General features: G+C 43.6%; 1 protein-coding gene across 1 annotated transcript; it reads left to right on the forward strand.

The window, feature by feature from the left end:
• Positions 1-162: 162 nt before the first annotated feature.
• Positions 163-15,053, forward strand: LOC121928288 (glutathione S-transferase Mu 4-like). The gene is made up of 8 exons (XM_042462779.1): positions 163-568; positions 3,969-4,044; positions 8,938-9,002; positions 10,240-10,321; positions 10,443-10,543; positions 12,850-12,945; positions 13,061-13,171; positions 14,688-15,053. Exons 1-8 carry the CDS (start codon positions 533-535, stop codon positions 14,781-14,783), a joined length of 663 nt encoding a protein of 220 aa, XP_042318713.1. The 5' UTR covers positions 163-532; the 3' UTR covers positions 14,784-15,053.
• Positions 15,054-18,143: the final 3,090 nt, after the last annotated feature.

The raw sequence follows: 18,143 nt of genomic DNA on the forward strand, positions 1-18,143 counted from the left end.
ATATCCAGTCTGTGACTTGGGAATCATTATTTCCAAGGGTGCCTGGTTAACTATCCCAGAAAGAGACTGAGAACTGCACTACACTCTTACAGTGCTGCTTGCTATTCCACTTTAACTGCGCTGGCTGCCTCCTGTTGCATTCTGGGATTTGCAGTTTAAGGAGGAGCATTTAGAATTCTCAGCCAGAGAGGCTTCACTGAACTGCCAGATGCATTTAGTGGCTAAATGCACCTGAGGAACTGGACTGAAGTCTAGGGAAGCCCTGGCTGCCAACTTCTTCCTTTCAGTTATAATAGTCTGCAAGATTTCTCTGGATATCGAGATGTGTAGATCCACCTCCTCCTTTAAAAATAGCAAAGCAACCCTCCCACTCCTGGCAAAGAATTCCCTGCAGAGACTGCAGCTGCTCCTGGGTCCCAAGGTCTCTAGTGCCTGGCCCTCGGAAGAGGTTTCGTTTTCCTAAACTCCTGGCTGTGCCATCCTTTCCGGTGTGCCAAGGCTCCTCTCTTTTGCTTCTTGCCAGGCGAGGAGGATGGCAGTCACGCTGGGCTACTGGGACATTCGAGGGGTAAGTCTGTCTGGGGAAATTTGGAGGGGGGATCTGGGCAGTAAGACTGCATTCACACTGCAGAAATAATTTGGTTTGGCCCCACTTTAACTACCCTGGCTCAATGCTATGGAATTCTGGGAACTTTAGTTGGCACAACATTCATTTCCAGTATGACTGAGGAGGCTTCTTAGCTTTGAGTGGGTTGTCCTACATTTTCCCATCAGTGTCCTGCATTTTGTGGGGGTCCTTGCTCTCCTTTGGGGTCAGGAGATCTGGCCACCCTGCTGGCAGGCAGTAGTCACGGGTTCAGGGTGACCAAGATTGTCCTCCTTTTCCAGGACAAGTCCTCCATTTCAGCCTTCTACCCAGGAGGAATTCCAAAAAGGCCTCTGGAGCGGGGGTTCAGTCCCCTGGAGGTTACCTAGGAGTTTATCACACTGGGGCTAATTTCTGCATTAAAGAGAGATTAAAGCACATTTAAAGCACCCAGAAAATAAAGCGAAAATGGCAAGTAACTGCGCGAATGATTATCACACGCAGTCGTGCAAATAGAGCGATATCGGAAATGCATTGTTGCTGAAATCTCCAAAGTAAAAAGATACACGTTAATGCTTCTTTGTGACCACTTTAATGGCGGGTTTTGCATGACGTCGTGTGACATCATTTCGCATAAATTATGCAATTTTTCTGGGATGTTCACAGGATAAACTCCCAATCTCCTTCATGTGATAAACTCCCTAGAAGGAGGGCTGCCCTATTGCAGTCCCTTATATCTGGGCCTCTAATTGGCACATTATTATGCCAATTATTATAATGATGGATGTTATTAATTTGCATTCAGATTATGCACATTGTACCCAGATTAATCATTGGACTTTTACTACCACTATGTTTCAGCCTCAGTACCTTATCAAGCGAAAAGCTCTCTTTTGCTTCTTTTGCCCCCTAGCCAGTGTGAAGAGAGGGAGGCTTCCAGCCCCAGAGAGTAAAAGGACTTCCCTTCCAAACATCCTCCAGAGAGTAAGGGAAGTTCCACCATGCTGCTCAGCCCTATGCTCAAACCAGTGACACAGTTACCACAACACAAGGCCATCTCTGCTTGCTTCTTTTTCTTTCTGGGTCTTCTGGCCCTGCTGGAGGAATGCAGGGAGAGAATGGAAAAATAAGGTGGCAGTGGAGCCAGCAGGGCAGGATAAGGATCCCGCCAGGGCCAGTCTTCTTGCATGGTTTCCTACTTCATCACCACTACCACATTTTAACCTACCGTATTTCCCTGAAAATAAGACACTCTCTTATATTTATTTTTATTCAAGAAGACACAGTAGGGCTTATTTTCAGGGGATGTCTTATTTTTATTAAGTATGGTACAACAATCTATATTTATTCAAATATACCGTAGTTAAGTCATCTTCTTCGGGAATATTGTTATAACTCTGCAAACCCAGAATTTCATCCTGAATTTCTTGTGACTCCATTTCCTTTAGAACCATTAGCCCTAATCTTTCTGCTCCCTTCCCATCCCCTTCTGTTCTGCACCGGGTCTATCACTATGTCTTATTTTCAAAGTATGGCTTATATTGCACAAATGCTTAGAAATCCTGCTACAGCTTATTTTATGGGCATGTCTTATTTTCGGGGAAACAGGGTACCCATTATCTTACGACAAAGAAATCCAGAATATACTGCTTCAACTGGTCCAGCCAGCTGGGACATTTTTTTTTAGTCCCTTCAATCCAGGATTTCCCAAGTTTTCTGGGGAAAATGGCAACCTTGCCTAGAAGGAAACCACATTGGAACCAAAGGCACTTGCCTTTGAGTAAATATCCATTAGACTGCACCTTGTGTCTTTGCATAATTCCCCATTTATTTCAGTGGATCTTAGCAGCCTGCTAGACCTCCTTTCCAAAGGAGTCTCCTGTGTGTATATGTGGGCATGGCTTGGAACCAGCCAGCCAGCCAGCCAGCCAATCCAAGCACTGGGATCATTTTAATCCTCTCTTTCGTCTCCAGCCTGGCCTTACCCTTAGGACTGGGATGGTGAGGAAGAAAAATAACACATTCAATAAGTTTGTTAAAAAGGAACATTTCATGGAGAGTGGCTGGCACAGAATAGGATTCCCCTAGTGCAAGACTAGGGTTTATGCAACACCTTTAGATCTTATTGGACTGCAGCTCTCACCATTGCTTCTCATGGGCTCTACTGTTGGAAACTACTACTACTATTATTATTATTATTATTATTAAACTTTATTTATAAAGCACTGTAAATTTACACAACGCTATACATATAATCAGTTAAAAATAGACTAAAATAAAATAAACTAGCCTATGATGTACATTCTACAAAAATAATTAATCATAATCCATATTAATACATATTAACATTTAAATATTAAAATATAGCAAGCAACAAATAAAAATAAACCTAGGATAACAATCATGTGACCTGATGGGTCTCTGCTTGATTGGTTTACTGCTGCAATGCACTGGATGACTTTGAATAAGTCACATTCTCTCAGCATCAGACAAGTGTCTTCTAAATATATCTTGTCAAGAAACCCACGATAGGGTTGCTGTAAGGCAAAGACAACTGTAAGGCTCACAACAACAACAACAACACAACCTGCAGTCTGCAACAAACCATTTGTCACACCCACATTGCTGCAAATGTCACTGGCGCCCCTCCATTTCTTCCCTTCCTGTCACTTCCAACAAGGAAATAAAGAAAGTTCTGCTTCTGTCTTCTCCAACAAAGCGTTGCTTGCATTTATATCCCAATGAGGATGGACCTAGTCACTCACCACCCATCCAGTTCATGCATCCTCCTTGCCTCCCTCCTTTGACATGGCTGTGACAAGACAATTAAAAGTATTTACTGCCAAATTTACTTCAACAAACCAAGATGAGAGTGTCATTTATCCTTAATCTTGTTGATGGTCTGTTTACAGCAGTGACTTTAATTAGTCATGGTCTGAAGCTCGCTTTTTTCAAACAAACCCAGTTAAGAGAATCTAACAATGTGTGGCAAAGGAACAAGAGATATGAAAACTTTCAGACTTCTATTTCTGAGTGTACCGGGGAGGAGGGGCATAGAAAAGTGTGGTTTGTACTGGTGCAGAGCTCCTAGCAGTATCAAATGTGAGCAATCGTTACCTTTGGTCCTGGCAGCTATTCTTGAACATAAGAACATCTTGGCTAGACCAATGGGTTATCTAGCCCCATGTTCTGTTCCCACAAAGACTAACTAGAAGTCCCAATGGGAAAGACTACAAGGAGGACCTAAGTGCAAAAGGAACCTCTACACTACCACTTGTGTCCCTGGGCAATGTCTCTTTCAAAATATATTGTCTCTCCTCAACATATAGCAACTGACAAGTAGCCTCAGATAGCCTAATTCATTCCCTTTGTCTTCTTGCAGCTTGCTCATGCAATCCGGCTACTTCTAGAATACACAGAAACACCATATGAAGACAAACAGTACTATTTTGGAGAAGGTAAGGAGTTAGAATATTGGAAGCAAAGAAGCATCAACACTTGTGTAAAAGCCAAAAGAAAGGGCAGATAATGCCTGCCCTTGTTTTCACCTCTGTGTCTTTCTTTGGTCTATATACTCAAGCCCATTGCTTCCTTCTTCCCTTCAGATGTCACCTCTCCCTTCAGTTAGTCAATCCCCAACTTTTTCTGAAGGGAGCATCCATGAGGCTCTATCCCAGTTGTGGGTGCTAGCAGAGAAAGAAATTATCTTCATGCTCAGTTTCTCAGCAGTGTTTGTCTGATTCAGAATGTTTCACTACATTAAGTATTTTCTGGCACAGCAAGGCAATTGTGTAATCCCACTGATTAAATATTTCTGGCCTGCTAGATTTTAGTTGAGCCATAGGTTCACTATTAGGCTAAAGGAATGCACCCTTTCTTTTTTTAAATGAAAAACATGGGAATCTGCTGTCTCACGAGAGTAAAAGTTCTAACAGTTAGCAAAACCTAACTTTTATTTTAATGCAAGTGTCAGCACAGCGTGGTCATCTACAAGATTTTATTTTCTGGTTGCTGATGACATAAATGTGTGTGGAAGAGCAAACTAATTCTTTTCCTTTTGATTTAAAGAGGGTAAAGACAAGCCTTTATGTCTAAACTCTCTGATGCCATATGAAATTGGAGAGCCAGTGAGGTTGGCTTGGATTTGGGAGATCTAGGTCACATTCCCACTGGGCTATAAAGTGACGAATCTTGCTGCGAGTCTGGCTTGGATTGAGTTCCTGAGTTGTATTCGAATCATGTCCATCATTCCCATTACAAAAGGGAGTAAATGGACTTGGTTTTTCTTGACCCATGTTCTCGTTCCCATTGATATTTGTCTGTTGCATTTTGAAGCGGACATTTTTGTTTCCCCTTCCCATTGCCTGTCTTGAATCGTTTTTTTTCTTTTTTAAGCTGTCAATCAATGCTTAGGCGATTAGACGTCACAGTGACATCAGTTGCTTCGATGCATTTTGATACGGGCTATTTTTGTTTCCCGTTCCCATTTGCATCTTTCAAACCTGTTTTTCTGTTTTTTTAAGCAGCCAATGGATCGCTGAAGCACCTGAGTGCTTGGGCGACTAGGCATCATTGTGAGTGGCCAAGAAGCAAATGGATGCAAAGCCGATCTGCCGCCCAGAGCTTAGGCACTCCGTAAAAACCAAAAAAGGAAAAAGAAGAAATAATAGTTATAAAAATGGTGTGCAATGGGTCTCCTCACACAGGGGAGGTTTTGCAGGGGGGGGGCGTCATGTGCTTTCCGTGTTTGGAGGCCAGTGGAACAATTTGCAATGTTCAGACACCCGACAGAGCGCCTAGGCAATTGAAAGCTTAATTTTTTTAAAAAATTGACTACACACGCAATCGCCTTGCCCTGCTTCCTGCTCCACCAGGAGAAAGGCTACGCGAATGGGGGGAAATTGTGCTGGGAATGCAGGAAAGAGAACAACCTGGGTGCCACCCTCAGGACAGCCCCTTGAACATTGCTCCCCCCTCCTAAAATACCGATTCGGACACCCTGTCGTTCCCATTCATTTGTCCTGGATCCGACAGGGCAGCTGTAAAAAAAAAACAAAAAACAAAAAAAAAAAAAAAAAAAAAAACGCGCTGGAAAAGTGGTGTCAGGATAACCCGGGTTATCCACCACTAATTCGGGTTTTCTCTAGAGAAATCGATCAAAGTAGTATCGAACGTGAATTCAAATGGAAACTATGTTAAACAAGGATTGAATGCAAGTTCAAATGGGAATGTTGTTCCTATAATCCGATTCTTGATTCGCTTTATAGCCCAGTGGGAATGGGGCCCTAGGTTCTATGCCCCATTAAGCCATGAAACTCACTTTGAGAACTAAGGCTAATCTCCCTAGTCTAACGTTGCAGGGTTTCTGATGTGGGGAAAAAATTGAGGAGGAAGAAGAGGGGGAAAGGGCATATATGCTGCCTTCAGTTCATTGCAAGCAAGGTGGAAGAAATGTAACTAATAAAATAAATCTGCTCTACTTGGAAATTGTTAATCCGAGCATAAGATTATATTATAAATTATGGTAAACTGGTCTTTTTGTTTTGTTTTAACTGGGTAATTGGCCAGGCATCTGTTTTTGTGCACATCTTTTGTAAAATATCAGTTTCAGGAGGGATAGCAACAAGGTTTTTCTGGACCTCGTAAAATGTATATGTGTGGATTGAGCCTTCCACCCCACCTGTATTTGTAGACATATTTGTATGTATTGATGCAGATTATTATTGTTTAAATATAAATTTACCACATTTTAATGGTAGAGAGGGCCTTATTGGTGGCTACTCCCAGGCTGCTTCATTCAAAGCAGCTTAGGTTGACATGTTTCTTGCTGTCCTTCTGCCAATAGGCAAACACCTTTGTTCAGGTGGACTTTTGACATTTTAGAGTACTGTACTTATTAACAGCCCTTGAAGAACTGCTGTCTCTTTTACTGGTGTTAGTAAGTACAGTGGTACCCCGGGATACGAATGCGCCGCCTTACGAAATTTCCGGGTTACGAAAAAAATCCATAGAAAAAAACTGTTCCAGGTTACGAAGGTTATTTCGGGTTACGAAAAAATTTTTGGTGCTTTTCGGCGCTATTTCGCACGAAATCGCGGCTTTTCCCCATTAGCGCCTATGGCTTTTTCGGCTTACGAAGGATTTCGGGTTACGAACGCGGCGGCGGAACGAATTATTTTCGTAACCCGGGGTACCACTGTACACCTCTATTTTACTAATATGCTTTTTAATTCCTTTAAATTCAATTGTCATTTTATATAATAATTTGTTTAATTGCTTTCAATATTAAATTATATCATAGTTTGTGGTGTTGTTTCTTTCTGTTTTTTAAAATTTGTTGTTACCTGCCTGGGACAACTTTTTGAGAGAAAGGTGGAATAGAAATGAAATCAGTCACTAAATCCCATCATAGTGGAGAAGGGTGTGAGCAGAAAAGGTGCCCCACTTTGTGGGAACAGTTGGTCTTGTCGAGTTGTGGGTATGTATAAGGGAAGATGGAAAGCCATTTTTCCCTCTATAAATCAAATGAGGACCACATGTAATAAGATATGTATCAGACAGAATCTTAGCAAATGGCTTAAACTGTTGAACTTCTACCTGCAATTTCACATATATACACTATATTGTTGCTGTAATTATTTTAGTATTTCCTGCCATTGCATTTTCTTTCTTTTTTTACATGCAGCAACACAGCAATATTGGTATAGTAATAATATTTTGTATTTGCAGTGCATTGTCATTGTATTTATGTTTACAAATTTAGAGAAAAATAGTATTTTCTGCATGAAATAAAACATAGCTACATTTTGCATTTGTGATAGGCACATTCATGCCCAGGCATAGCTAATACAAATCTTTCAAAAATGCTTCAAAAATCTTTTCTCTGGACAACGCACATGTCTCTGAAAGGGAATACAACAGAATGGATACATAATCATTCAGGAAGTCATTCCTCCAGACAATATGTGGTGATATTTTTTATATTACAGCGTGCCCGCATCATACGCGGGTGCACTTTACGTGGACTTGAGCTTACGCGCTCAAGCCGCGGGGCACGCGCGGGGTGGAAGGGGCGGTGCGTCCCATTCAACTGAATGGGCGGTGTGCCCGTTGCGCCCTGCGCGCCGCCGCGCTGCCGTGCACGAGCCCCATTGTTTCCAATGGGGCTTGAGCATAGGCGGAATTTGCCTTACGCAGAGGGATCGGAACGGATCCCCGCGTAAGGCGAGGGCCGACTGTACATGACTTTTCTAAACATCATGTACATGTGTGACTTACACATTTGTTAACACACACTGAAAGTTGGGAGTAGGCTCATTTCTCCCAGGGTGATCGGTTAAAATTGTGCCTGGACATTTATGTTGCCCCACAAAGACTTGCTTTAAAATAAAGAAAAAGGACAGGCTCTTGATCCAATCTAGCAAGCCTGGAATAGGCTCAGTAATTCTCTTTTACTAGGCTATTTTTGGTGAGCAGGGGAACATCTACATGCAATTACTTCATGAGAAGTACTGTCTATAAATTGGAAAGTGTCCAGTTCAGCGCTGTATTCTACCAGTGGGAATATCCAGCAATAATGACTATGCTGTGTTTAAACATTAATAAAATTAAACTGAACTAAAAGGTGAGTTTTCTCCATACTTACCTGCTGCTGATAATAAATCTGGTATTAGTGAAGAACTAATTATGTAAGCACAGGGTTAAACAGCATAACAAGCCCTCCAACTGTCCCAGTTTGGCAGCCCCAATTAATCCCTGCCATCCCTCTTTTTCAGCTGCTATTAAAATCTCTCAGTTTCTCTCTCTTCAGCTTTCCATTTTCTCCCTCAGCTTACTTTAGTAGTTGCAAACTGAGTTCAAAGTACTAAGATATTTTGCACTCAGCAACGGGGAAGTGAAAGCAGAGCAGAGGAGGGCTGGAATCTTCTCCTTCCTTGTATACTCAGGCAAAAGCAAACTGCTGCCATCTCTTGTGTATGCTTCATTAATAATATTTGCCATCTTGACAACATTTTGAGGTTGCTTGGTCACACATGTTCCAGTTTTCATCTGTGAAATGTTGAAGGGTATGGCATAATATTACCCAGCAGATGGGATTGGTGAGGTCGTTTACATTGGTTGGCAGGCAGGTTGGCCAGTGCCTGGATCTGGACCCATGCTGGACCCAAAACTCTACAGCTGTAACAAAATGTTTTGGCTTCTTTTATCCTAGCAAACGTGGTTGGTGTCATTATTACTAAGTGGAGCCTCAATCCCCACTGAACCTGCAAGCTATAGCCAGAATAGAGAAAATAATCCTAGGTAGGTACAGGCATGGATTTGGCATTTACTGCTTGTGTCTATATTTACAGCTCCTGATTTTGACAGAAGTCAGTGGACTAGTGTGAAGGAGAAACTTGGGTTCGACTTCCCAAATGTACGTAACAACTGTGGCATCACAAACAATGTTAAGTGATGGTGTGGAAGTGGAATCAGTTTGGTGCTGCTGACTTTGAGATGTGTGGAAATTGCCACCAGATTAACTCAAAAAGTTATTTTTGAACTAAAGCTCCCAGCATCCCCCAGCCAGCATGGTAACTGACCATGCAATCTGGAAGATTTTAAGACCTGCACTTCTAAAAAGCTACGTTTTCTAAGCTTGGGTAATTAGTAGACCATCCTCCAGTGTTCTTGGGAAGAGACTCTTGCCTAATCGCAGAGTGCTAAATTGAGTACTGCTTTTAGTAGAAATTACAGATCATCTTGAAACTGGGAATGGATATGAGGAGAATCTCAGGCAGTGGGTAAAAGAAAACCTAGTTGTTTCAGTTTATTTCTGGTTTCATTCTTACTTGCAGGAGAAAAATAAGTGACAGGCCAAGAATATCCAGACATAACTTTAAAATAACAAAAACCAAGATCTGGTACATCCTGCAGCAGAGTCATAGGCTTCCAATGTGCAAGTTTAAATATATGGGCTATTGGCCAGAAAAGTTGTTTTCCCATGATGGTATAATTTGGCATTGGCGGGCGGAGGGGGGGGGGGAGAATTAAAGGATGTATTTTGAGTATGTGCTGTGAAGGAAGGAAGGTGATGTACTTGAGAACAAGACAAGATAAATTGTTAAGGCATGGCTGCTGCTGTTCCTTCTCTGCTCTTTCCCATGGAGCAGTAGCAGAGAATGTTTGGCTGTTCAGATGTTTAGGATTTCAGTTTCCAGAAATCCCAGCCCATCATGACCAACGACAGAGCATTATGGGAGTCAAAAACACCTGGTGAATGAAATATTCCCAGCATTTTCCTCTGGCTCTTTATGCTCAGAAAACCTATAATAATAAAGTTTTTGTACTGTGTATTCAGTGTGGCGTAATGGTTTGAGTGTTGGACTATGACTCTGGAGACCAGGTTTGATTCCTCGCTTGGCCATGAAACCCACTGGGCAAGTCACATGCTCTCAGCCTCAGAGGATGGCAGTGGCAAATTTCCTCAACAACTCTTGCCCAGAATTTCCATGATGGCAACCCCAAGGCCATGGGGTTGCCATAAGTTGGAAATTACTTGAAGCGCACAACAGCAAATCCTAAATAAATGGAACATTGTCTAGTGAGGATGAGCAATTCTGGAAATTGCTTAAGGATTCCACCAGTGTCAATAATCTTCTCTCTTTTCCCAGCTCCCATATCTAATTGATGGTGAGAGAAAAATTACACAGAGCAATGCCATCCTGCGATACATTGCACGCAAGCACAAGATGTGTGAGTGTTCACGAGGCCAACGATTGTTTGGGTGCTGGCTTAAAACCCAAAAATAATGCAAGGCCATATAGTTGATTAAGACTGGAATCATTCTGACTCTCTGCATCTTGTATTGCTACAGGTGGTGTGACTGAAGAAGAAATAATCCGAATGGATATACTTGAGAACCAGGTCATGGATTTTGGAAATGATCTTGCAAGAATATGCTATAGCCCAGATTTTGTAAGTTTGTGTCTGGGTAGAATCATAGTATCAGAAGCATAAAGTTGGAAGAGAGCACAAAGGCCATCCAGTCCAACCCCCTGCCATGCAGGAACTCACAATCAAAGCATCCCCAACAGATAGCCATCCAGTCTCTGTTTAAAGACCTCCAGGGAAGGAGACTCCACTACACTCCAAGGGAGTGTGTTCCAGTGTCAAAGCAGCTCTTATTGTCAGGAAGTTCCTCCTAATGTTTAGGTGGAATCGTTCCGCCTCCTCCCTGCCATTTTCGGGCCTCCTGCTGTCTCTCTGAGACAGCGGGAAGCCAGAAAATGGCACCTGGGAGGAGGAGACAGAGGCGGGTGCACATCTGCCTCCTCCTCCCAGCCTTCTTCCCTCCCGGCTTGCCTTGGCTCGCCGGGAAAGGGCTCCGCGGAGCCCTTTCCTGGCAAGCCAAGGCCGAGGAGGAGGCGGCTGGGACGCGTGCCCAGCCGCTGCCTCCTCCTCCCGGCTTGCTTTGGCTCACCGGGAAAGGGCTCTGTGGAGCCCTTTCCTGGCAAGCGAAGGAAGGGCGAGGGCCCTTTTGCCGGCCTCTGACGGCCCCAGGAGGGACCCTCAGGGTCCGGCAAACGCTGGGGGAGGAGCCAGAGGCTCCCTCTTTCTGAAAAGGGGGTGGGAGCCCCTGCCCCTGCCCCGGCACCCAGCCCCCATCCTGGGGGTAGAAGCCCCACCCCCGGCACGTGACCTTAAAAAGGTTCGCCATCACTGTCATAGCGCATGGTTTCCAGGTCCCTCACCATTTTGGTCTGGACACGCTCCAGCTTGTCAACATCCTTTTTGAACTGTGGTGCCCAGAACTGGACATAGTATTCCAGGTGAAGTCTGACCAAAGCAGAATAGATTGGCACTACCCTTGATCTAGACAGTGAACTTCTGTTGATGCTACCTAGAATCATATTGGTCTTTTTAGCTGCCACATCACATTGGTCACTCATGCTCAATTTGTGGTCTGCTAGGACTCCTAAATCCCTTTCACATGTTGTCTTGTTGAGCCAGGTGTCCCACATCCTATATCTATACATTTCTTTTCTTTTTTCTTTTCTTTTTTCTTTTGCCTTATGTGCAGTACCTTACATTTCTTCCTGTTGAAATTCATTTTGTTAACTTTGGCTCAGCTTTCTAATCTATTTCATTTTGAATGTTCAACCTGTCCTCTGGGATATTATCTATTCTTCTTAATTTGGTGTCATCTGCAAATTTGATATGCATTTTCCCTATTCTTTCATCCATGTCATTGATAAAGATGTTGAATTGCACTGTGCCCAGGACAGAACCCTGTGGGACCCCACTGGTCACTTCTCCCCAGGATGAAAAGGAGCCATTACTGAGCACCATTTGGGTTCGGCCAGTCAACCAATTACAAATCCACCTAACAGTTGTCTTGTCTAGCCCATATTTTACTAGCTTGTTTACATGAATACCATGGGAGACCTTGTCAAAGGCCTTACTGAAATCAAGATATGCTGTGTCTATCACATTCCCTTGATCACCAAACTGGTAATTTTATCAAAAAAAGAAATCAGATTATTTTTTGGAAAAACCCATGTTGACTTTTTGTGATTATGGCATTCCCTTCTAAATGTTCACAGACACTCCATTTAATTATCTGCTCTGCAATCTTTTCTGGTATTGATTTCAGACTAACTGGCTGATAATTTTAGGGATCCTCCCCCCCCTCTTTTTTTTTTTTAAGATGGTGACAATGTTTGCCCTCCTCCAGTCTGCTGGAACTTCTCCTGTTCTCGTCCCACAGACTTAAATTTATTTAGATTAACCAGATGCTCTACATGTACTACAGGGAGGACTGGGAATTCTGATTTGGCAATAAGTGAGAGGACAAATATCCAGTGAGTTTGTTGGAAGACATGGTCACTGTGGCATAGTGGTTTGAATGTTAGAATGTGACTCTGGAGAGCAGGATGTGAATCCCCACCCAGCCACTGGATGACTCACTGGGTGACCTCAGGCAAACCACACACTCTCAGCAGTTCACAGGACTGTCTTAGGGTCACCATTAGTCAGAAATGACTTGAAGGCACACGACAACGTAACAATTTGTCTAAAGGGAGCAATTATGTAAAGCTTATCAAATATTCTTTCTCATCTCCTGGGTTTCAGTTGGGTGGGGAGAGGAAAAGTTCTGAATGTAGAATTAGCAGAAGTGAGAAAAGGGGGGGGGGAACCTAGGATTGTGAACTCTCTTGAGGTTTTTGAAGAACTTAGCTGAAATTGAGCCTATGTATGATACTCAATATACTTTTTTGCAGGAAAAATTAAAGCCTGCATACATTGAACAACTACCTGGGAAGCTGAAGCTGTTCTCCCAGTTTCTGGGAGACAGAAAATGGTTTGCAGAAAATAAGGTACATATCTTGGGTATGATTCTTATAGAGGCACAGATTTATTTCTAGTCTGTGATTCACTTTACAATATCTTCCCCCCCCCCCCCCCACTTTTTTCCTTCTAAAAATTTCTTAGATCACCTATGTAGATTTCCTTGCATATGATGTCTTGGATGTGCACCGGATATTTCAGCCAAAATGCTTGGATCAGTTCAAAAATCTAAAGGATTTCCTGGATCGCTTTGAGGTGAAATTTACTGTGGCTTATGCTTGAAATTTGGAAGAGTTGTTTTGGCATGATTAGTGTCAAAGGGAATTTAGTGGAATTAGCGACAAAGGATCCTCACATGAAATAACCTTTTCAAATGTTCCCAGCTTTCTAGCATGCCACTAGGTGTCACAAAAGGTAAGTCAGACAAATCAGGTTCTACCACTTAGTGCTTGGTCATGGAGTAGGGTGTCAGAGGTTGTATTGAGTGCAAAGCTGGTAAAGATAGTTGGAGGTCTATAACATCTCTTCAATGGCCAGGACATTTAAATATTGTTTTTCTTTAAACCCAGATGTTGCTTCATGTTCCAGGATGAATTAATACATGATAGGCAGCATTCTGTTTTGTTGTTACAGATTTGTAATTTAGAGTTACAGATCTATAACTGTTCTGTATTCAGTGACACTGTGAAATCACAACCATGGCCATGATTTTTAATGCCTCTACAAGCCCATCTTAACAGTCAGTATCCACATCTAGCAAAGGAGGTCTGTTCAGGTGCCAGTCGGGATGCAAGGAGAATAACAATTTCCCCTCCTGCCAGCGAGGGCAATAATCAGAAGCAGAATCCCTATTGTAATTCCTTGTCACATCTTCACTAGCTGGTGGGAGGCGTCTACATCCTTTTTGTGTCCTGAATGTCAGCAAAACAGACTTCCTTCAATCAATATGGCTGCTGCCTGTTAAGGTGGAATTCGCAGTTCAGGCTAGAATCTACAACTGTAAAATATTTCATACTTGATGCTGGACCTGTAGGAACTCATGATGTTCTTCTAGGTCATATGCAAAAGCACTTCCTTTCCATGCCTGAGGGGTTTAAACTGATTTTATGACACCAACCATGGCACAAATCTACTTATTTTATTTTCTTAGTCAGTTGGTCAGTATTAAGCTACAATTCAATGTAAAAGGTAACTCTAGTCTAGTTTGATACAAGCCAGGATCTTTGTGCCAAAGACACAATGCTGTGGGGAAAACAGGAGGGAAAGGGATGTGCACTGAGCTCCAACACCTGCTCCTAGCTTCAGCTTGGAACAAACATTCAGTCCAGGTCTGAGTTATTTCCAGGAGTAGCATAGGTATGTATGTGTGCATGCAGTTTAAAAATTTAAACAACAAAGGTGTGTAGGGCAGATCAGTGGCAGAAATTTGATAATTCTGCAGTATAAAGATACCCTCTATACACATTTCTACATTGAAAAACGTGTACATTTCTGTGCAGGCAGTTACTTTCTCAGGTGCAAAGAATCACATGGTAACCTCATGCCTGCCTGTGTTCTTCCTGATTGAGTTTCCTGAACTTCTGGAAAACCCTTTCTTGGCTGATCCACACAACACATCAGTGCTTGTTTCCCCCCAGATATCATAATCATTCTAGATACTAGATACTAAAACAATCATTTAAAGTTTTCTCCAGGACTTTGGCACAGGATGGTTGAAACACATAATGATAGTGGTGTCTAACAAGGCTCTTTCTCACAACATTTTCTGCAGGCGCTGGACAAGATTTCTGCCTACATGAAATCTGGCCGTTTCCTGAGAACTCCTCTTTATGGGAAAAATGCCACATGGGGCAATAAGAAGCAATAGAAGGAATCTTGCTGGCCTGACACTTGCAAATGTTGTATCAGTGAAATTTAATATTTTTGCCTGAAGTAGAAGCAAGTGAAGCTTGGAAAGCTTGTATGATGTATTTTGTACGTTTTGGTTGGCCATTAATGGCATTGTTCTGATTGTATCAGTCAGGTACCTTGAATCAGTCACCCTCCCTTCATGTTTCAGAATACTGTACACAGTAGCTGTAATACCCCAAATACATCCTAAGGCACTTGATAATAAAAACAGTTGGGTACTGAAAAATTGTCTTGCCTTCTTAGGGGCAAAACAGATGGTCAGAAAGAGCTGGCTTCCCAGCGGACTGGGGATGTGACATTCAGACAACAGCATGTCCCAGTCCACCGGGAAGCCGCACAGTTGACCACATGTGTGACAGATCCATGGTGTTTTGGTGGCGCAGCATTTACACATGCTGCACTGAAGTAATGCTGCTGTGGCAGCAAAGGCATCCTTTCCCTGGCGCAAAAAGGAGTAGCTTTGTCCTGCTCCTTTTTGTGCTGGGAAAAGGCCAGGTTGGGGGCACGGCGTGCAATTGTCGCAGCCCCAACCCAGGGAGCGCTCCTTAGTTTCCTAGCCTCGTAACACCACAGTCCCCTTGGGTACTCTTTCCCTGTTTTCCCCCATTTTAAAGTTGTGATCAAAAACTTTTAGCAAAGCTAGCCTAGTGGCTACCCTCAAATACAAGGGTGAGGAATTCTGTGTCCCTCCAAAGGTTGATGGACTATAACTCTGAGCAGCCTTAGTCAACATAGCTAGGGTGCACAGTGCTTGGAGCTGCAGTTCAAGAACATTTTGAGGGCCATGTGATTCCCTCCCCTTCTAAGGACAAAAACAGAAATATTTCCATGTGATCAGAGGGCACAAAACCACGAGATCCTGTGATACAAAAGACACACACACACAATCTGCAACATTGTGTGCTCAACCATGGAAAGGCAGGATTAAGCAGAGAAATAAGTAGTCTCCAAGGAAACTAAAAAAAGCAATAATTCATAAATGATATGTCTTTTGTTGCTACCTTTCACCACAGAATTATAGAAATGCCTGTGCCCCAGCAATGCTATGGGGAAGAGGGTCTGTGCCCTACTTTGGATTGCTGAGAAAATGCCTACAACCAGATGCAAAACAAATGGAAATTTGTTATCCCTCCAAGATACATTTTGTAAGGCAGAAATTATGAGTTAGGGCAGGGGTAGGCAACCTTTTTGAGCCGGGGGCCAGGTTGCTGTCCCTCAGACAACTGGAGGGCTGAAGCCGGGGGTGGAGCTTCCACCTTCGGGGGGCTGAGCTTCCACCCTCCAGGGGCGGGCAAGCGCTGGAGGCCTCCCCCTCTTTGCCGGCCCCTGACGGGGCCCCAGGCCCCATCAGAGGCCAGGAAAGAACCGGAGGGGGGGCGCCAGCTCTGGAGGCTTCCCCTCTTTCCTGGCCCCTGAGGGGCCCAGGCCCTGTCAGAGGCCAGAAAAAGCCAGCGGGGGGTGCCAGAACTGGAGGCCTCCCCTCTTTCCCAGCTCCGCGCACTCCTTGTCGACCTCCGTGGAGGCTGCCCTCTATGGAGGCTGAGAGGAAAGCCGGCAGCCCCACGTGCTCCATCTCGGCCTCCGCGGAGGCTGCCCTCCACGGAGGCCAAGAGAGAAGCTGGAGGCCGCGGGGAGGCGGGGAAGGTGGCGCGGCCGTGCGCAGGAGGCGCTGCCTCCACCTTCACCTCCTCCGCCCCAGACCTCGCTGCCCTCCTCTTCCTCCACCTCCTCCGCGCGGCCATGTGCGGTGGAGGAGGAGGATGGCAGCGAGGCCCCAGAGCGGCACCCAAGCTGCGGCGGGGGCGGCAATCGGCGGCAGGACCGGGCTGGGGCTGGTCCCGAGGCCTTGCTGGGCCGGATCCGGCATGCGGGCCTTAGGTTGCCGACCCCTGAGTTAGGGTATTGAGCGACTTCAGCTGACCATCTTTTAATTGCTTTACAGCCTTTTAATTTTCCTTGAGAGAAGGAATTTTGTAGGCTTTTCTCCCCCCATTGAAAAAAGAGGGGGGACTGAGAACTGCACCTCCAGAAATCTCCAAGGTGTATCACTCTTTTCATTAAATGCTATTTGGGGCTTAGATCTAATTTAATAAATGAAGAACAACTGAGACCCAGAGTATTCATGGGATATGTGGAAAATGGGTATCCACCTCTAAACGATCTGATTATGTTTATCCTATAGCATGAAAGATTGCAGTGTGTGAGAATACACAGTGTGTGTTTCCTTTTGTGCGTATGGTCAAGGACTTTATCACATGTGAGGAATTTCTCTTAATTTCAAATGAAAAGAAAGTGGGGCCAGAATGCATTTACGTGAATTCGCTGGTTCAGCAAATTTACATGAATGCAAATTGTGTTCGAACTGGCTTCCCATTGCCCGAAAATAGCATGCCATTGCCCAAATTTGTGTGTGGTAGTCTATCACGCAATAATGTTAACCCCCATGATTGCGTTCGGATTGCCATTGGATTACACTTCCAATTTCCCTTGTCTGATAACGTCCATAGACAAATCATACAATTTTAGAGTTGGAAAGGGACCACATGGGCCATCCAGTTCAACCTCCGGCCATGCAGGAATATTCAGCCAAAGTACTCTTGAAAGGTGTTTGTTCCAAGCTTGAACAGCTCTTACAGCAAAAGAAGTTCATCCTAATATCTAGTGGAATCTGTTCTCTTGTAATTTGAGCCAATTGGTTTATATTCTATCTGGAGAAGCAAAAAATATACTGATTCCATCTTCTACATGACATTCCTTCAGATATTTAAAGATAGCTATCATGTTACCCCTCAGTCTTCTCTTCTCCAAGTTTAAACATATATAGCTCCCCAATTTGTTCCTTGTAATGCTTGGTCTCCAGGCCCACAATCTTCTTGCTTACAGCTTCCTGAAATGTATTTGTAGCATTGGATTGTAACACATTAGATGTGTAAAAATGCTTAATTGTGATTTTATTTTGTTTCCAATATCTTCAAGAGGTTGATAGTATTTTATATTATTGGCATTTATTTACAATTACAGACTGAACATGGATGGAGATTCACAGTTTAGCTATGGATCCCCTTTCAGATTTCTAGGAACTCTCTACACCCTAAATAAAGATGCTTCCAGATTTCCACTGAGCTCATGCAGCTGGAATTTTGTCTTTCTCAAATCACACAACCCACTAAGGACTTTATCACACTGCAGCCTCAAGTTTTAAAAAAATGCTTTAAGGCTTAAATCATGGCTGTAAACCTCCAGAATTGTGCAAAAAGGTTGGCTTAAAAAACATAACAACCTAAAGGCATGGTGGGTAGAGCATAAGGCAGGGAGG

The sequence above is a fragment of the Sceloporus undulatus genome, chromosome 4 (assembly GCF_019175285.1).
Source record: "Sceloporus undulatus isolate JIND9_A2432 ecotype Alabama chromosome 4, SceUnd_v1.1, whole genome shotgun sequence".
Taxonomy (NCBI): Eukaryota; Metazoa; Chordata; class Lepidosauria; order Squamata; family Phrynosomatidae; genus Sceloporus; species Sceloporus undulatus.